A 4,634-nucleotide genomic window follows, 5' to 3' on the forward strand; every position below is an offset into this window, starting at 1 on the left:
TAGGTCTGAGAATATCCTGAAGAGCTGGTTTGGTTATGGCAAATTTGTTCAACATGTGAATGTCATTAAAGTATTTAATTTCACCATCATAAATGAAACTCAGTTTAGCTGGATACAGGATCTGAGGTTGAAAGTTATTTTGTTTAGGAGATTAAAAGTCAATGTCCACCCTCGTTTGGCTTGAAAGTTTTTAGCAGAGAGATTAGCAGTCATTCTAATATTCTTCCCTTTGTAGGTTATGGTTTTCTTATGTCTGGCTGCTTTCAGAATTTTCTCCTTCATATTAACTTTAGTTAAGTTAATTATGATGTGCCTGGGGGACGTCTTATTCAGGTTGAGTCATGCTGGGGTTCTAAAACTGTCTGCTATCTGAATTTCAGAATCTTTTGGCATGCCTGGAAAATCCTCTTTCATAATTTCATGGAGAAGAGCCTCTGTGCCTTGCAAAGCCACTTCATCGCTTTCAGGGATTCCAATGAGGTGGAGATTAACCTTCTTCGAATTATCCCAGAGCTCTCTGAGAGAATGATCCATTTTTGCTCTCCATTTCTCTTCCCCTTTGAAAGTTTGGGAGCATTCAAAAGCTTTGTCTTCAATGTCAGAAATCCTTTCTTCTGCTTGCTCTACTCTGTTACTGAGGGATTCTACTGTATTTTTCAGATCTTTGAGGGCTGCAAATTCTTGCTTCAACATGTCAAAATCTTTAGTGGTTTTGTCTTTAAATGCATTGAATTCTTTTTTTTTTTTTTGTAGGAACTGCCAAAGTTTTAGTGTTTAATAATTAATAGCACAACTGACCAAGGTCCAAGATATGAAGATACCATGTTCAAGCAACTAGGGGGTAAATCACTCTAAAAACTAACCATATAGTATGTGATAAGAACACACATTTTATAATATAAAACCTGTCTACACATGGTAGTTAGTTGCAAAAAGCCATTCAATCTTCTCTTGGCTTAGAAAAAAGGTGTTCCAGATTTCAGTGTAAATTAGCAACCCTCAACTCTTTTGTGAGGCAGGTATCTTGCTTTCACCTTCCAGTTCTTCCTTTCCAATCTGTGTCATGAGGTCTGTGATGTTTTTCTCCAGATCATCAATGCGACAGCTCATAACATCAATTCTTCCAATGATCTGGTCAGACATGGTCTGAAATTTATCTTGCATTTGCTGCAGGAAGGTCTGCATCACTGAGGCCAGATTCTGCATGGTCTTGGGGTCAGTCCCAGCCATATCCCTGGTTCCCAGCTTGGTGGCAATGTCTCGGACCGTCACCTACACTTCCATTTGTCCCTAAATTCATTGAATTCTTGAGACAACTATTGAATTTCTTCTTGAATTTCTAATTCCAACTTTTGAATTGCTCCTCGAATTTCTAATTCCAACTTTTCCTCCATTCTATTAATCTTGTTTGCAATCCAAATTCTGAATTAGATTTCTGACATCTCGGCCATCTGTTTATGAATGGGATCTTCAGTTACATCTGCCATATCTTTCCTTGGGGGGGTTGATATACTCTCATTCGTGTTACCAGAGTTTGTCCACTGATTCCACCCCATGATTATTTTACACCATTTGACTAAATGAGTGGATACAGAAAAGTTGGGTTTGGGGCTCCAGGAGTAGTGATTAAACAGCCCTTTGCCCAAAAGCTGGGACTGGTGTCTGTACCTTTTCCCCTGGAACTTTGCCGAGGACCTGTACAGTGCTATGGCCTGAGAAACTGGGAAACTAATTGGCTCTGTTTTGTTTTCACCTGGTCTCTGTCTGACCCTAGAGAAACAGTTACTCTGGGTTGAAGTCTCAGCTATGGAGAAATACCAGCAATTAAGTCACCCTGTCCCCTGCAGGCAACAATTGAAAAAGGAAAATCAAAACTTTCTACAACCACAGTCCCAGGGCACCACTTGGATAGTCCTCGGGCAATTGGCTCAGTTCAAAAGGTCCAAATCAATTGTCTCAGTCAGCACCTGTCTCAGGTGGGAGAGTTTAAAAGGTCTCTGGCAACTAGATCACAGGTGTCTGCTGACAATTCAAATGTGACTTGCTCCGGTGCTCCATGAGGTCAGGAGGACCCACCCAGCAAGTAGATTAGTCTGGGAAGGTTGATGCCTTCTTCCCCACCTTGCATCTCTGTTACACCCAGTCGCTGATAACCCCACAGGGCTGTGACCCAGTTGCCTCCAATGAGCAGATACTCCAGGGGTTTGCACCTGCCTGAATCACAAGGAAATCTATGTCTCCTCATCCAGGCTGCTGCTCTCTGCCACTATCTGGCAAGTTCTGTCATTTTTAAACACATTTCTTTGCTCTGGAGTGAAGCAATGCATTCATCATTGCACTCTCAGACAGAGTGAGCTAAAATACCCTTTGACGATTTGATTAATTAATTAATTTTTTTGAGACAGAGTCTCACTTTGTCTCCCTCTGTAGAATGTGGCATCATAGCTCACAGCAACCTCAAACATTTGGGCTCAAATGATCCTCTTGCCTCAGCCTCCTGAGTTGCTCTCTAAAAACGCCAGGCTATTTTTACAGACCTTGTCTCACTCTTGCTCAGGCTGGTCTTAAATTCCTGAGCTGAGGCAATGCACCACTGCCTTGCCCTTCCAGAGTGCTAGGATTATAGGTGTGAATCACTGTGCCTGGCAGTACTCTTTCTTTTAAAATTTTGTAATTTTCTATAGTATTTTTATTTTTATTGTTTAGGATTCATTGCAGATACAAAGATTTAGGTTACACTGTTTGCTTTTGTTAGGTAAAGTCCCTCTTACAGTAATTTTAGTAAAGCTGTTACTATGAAAAATAACAGAACAGATGTATTTCATCTGATATTATTATTAATTTTTATTATCTGTGTATGTTAGCTTAGAAAATGACCTTTCAGGGCTCCCCTGGTGACTCACGCCTACTCTACTAAAAAAGAAAAAATCATCAGGGCTTTGTGGCATGCTCCTGTAGTCCCAGCTATAGGGAAGCTGAGGCAAGTGTATCACTTGAGCCCAAAAGTTTCTGGTAGCTGTCACCTATGATGATGCCAAAAACATCACCTAGGGGGAAAGAGTGAGAGTCTGTCTCAAAAAAAAAAAAAAAAAAAAAAAAGGCAGAAAAAAGAAAAGAGAAAATGACTTTTCTATGAATCTTTTACAGGGTCACTTAGCAAGTTGAGCTGTTTAAATAGAAATGCAAAGAAAATTATCATATACTTTGACATAATATATCACTGCTGCTTAAGATGTAATTTCTAAAGCCTCACCTGGCTGAAGCTATTGTGAAAATTATATATTACCTGCCTAATATACCAATGTTGCACAAAGAATCACAATCAGGAATATGGCAAAATCAAAGCAGTAAAAATGAATACTTTTTTTTAAATTTTGAAGGCTTAAACTAATTTGTTTTTGTATTTAAAGCTATATTTCTGCAACTTTTGGTACAGAGGAAAAAAAGTAACTTGAACCTGAATCAGTTTTTATTTTATTTATTTTATTTTTTGAGACAGAGTCTCAAGCTGTTGCCCTGGGTAGAGTGCTGTGGGATCACAGCTCACAGCAACCTCAAACTCTTGGGCTTAAGCGATTCTCTTGCTTTACCCTCCCAAGTAGCTGGGATTACAGGCACCCAGCACAATGCCCAGCTATTTTTTTTTTTTTTTGGTTGGAGTTGTCATTGTTGTTTAGCTGGGCAGCCCTCAGTGCATGAGGCTGGTGCCATAATCACTGTGCTATGGGTGCCAAGCCCCTGAATCAGTTTTTATATCGGGAAAAACTCCACAGCAAAAAAGGATAAAAAAAATCATTTCCATAAAACTACAATATTCAAACACTATGTTGTATTTGTTTTTGATATATATATATATATATATAAATTCTATTTATTTTTGCAGTTTTTGGCCGGGGCTGGGTTTGAACCTGGTGCCCTACTCCTTTGAGCCACAGGCATTGCCCTGTTTTTTATATTTTTATGCCAAAATAAAAAGACAATTAAAGCCAAGTTTAAATTTTTTTTTTTTTTTTGAGCCAGAGTCTCACTTTGTTGCCCTTGGTAGAGTACCATGGTGTCACAGCTCACAGCAACCTCCAGCTCCTGGGCTTAGGTGATTCTCTTGCCTCAGCCTCCCAAGTACAGACTCTTGCCACAACACCTGGCTATATTTCGTTATTGCAGTTTGGCCCGGGCTGGGTTTGAACCTGCCATTCTTGGTGTATGAGGCCAGCACCCTACTCACTGGCCATAGGTGCCGCCCAGCCAAGTTTAAATTTTATATTAAAGCAATTTGTAACTTTTTTGAGACAGAGTCTCACTTTGTCACCCTCACAGCAATCTCAAACTCTTGGGCTTAAGAGATTCTCTTGCCTCAGCCTCCCAAATAGCTGGGACTACAGGTGCCCGCCATAACACCCAGCTATTTTTATTTTATTTTTTTGGTTGTAGTTGTCATTGTTGTGTGGCAGGCCTGGGCTGGATTCGAACCTACCAACTCCAGTGTATGTGGCTGGCACCCTAGCCACTGAGCTACAGGCACTGAGCCAACTTACAACTTTTTAACAGAGTTCCACCATACTTAATAATGGGATTTGTCAGGAGTGATACTATGGACTGATGGTTCTAAATTTACTTTTGTTTTTTTATTTTTA

At 40.0% G+C, this 4,634-nt stretch overlaps 1 protein-coding gene across 1 annotated transcript; it reads right to left on the reverse strand.

Annotated features, from left to right (window-relative positions):
* Window positions 1-752: 752 nt before the first annotated feature.
* On the reverse strand, window positions 753-1,276 carry LOC128572792 (heat shock factor-binding protein 1-like). The gene has a single exon (XM_053572886.1). The coding sequence runs from the start codon at window positions 1,228-1,230 to the stop codon at window positions 1,000-1,002; it is 231 nt and encodes a 76-aa protein (XP_053428861.1). The 5' UTR covers window positions 1,231-1,276; the 3' UTR covers window positions 753-999.
* Window positions 1,277-4,634: the final 3,358 nt, after the last annotated feature.

Source organism: Nycticebus coucang, chromosome 20 (assembly GCF_027406575.1).
Source record: "Nycticebus coucang isolate mNycCou1 chromosome 20, mNycCou1.pri, whole genome shotgun sequence".
In the NCBI taxonomy this organism is placed as follows: domain Eukaryota; kingdom Metazoa; phylum Chordata; class Mammalia; order Primates; family Lorisidae; genus Nycticebus; species Nycticebus coucang.

Excerpts from the sequence above, each read along its gene's own strand:
- LOC128572792 (XM_053572886.1), bottom strand. The coding sequence starts at position 1,230 with ATGGCTGGGACTGACCCCAAGACCATGCAGAATCTGGCCTCAGTGATG.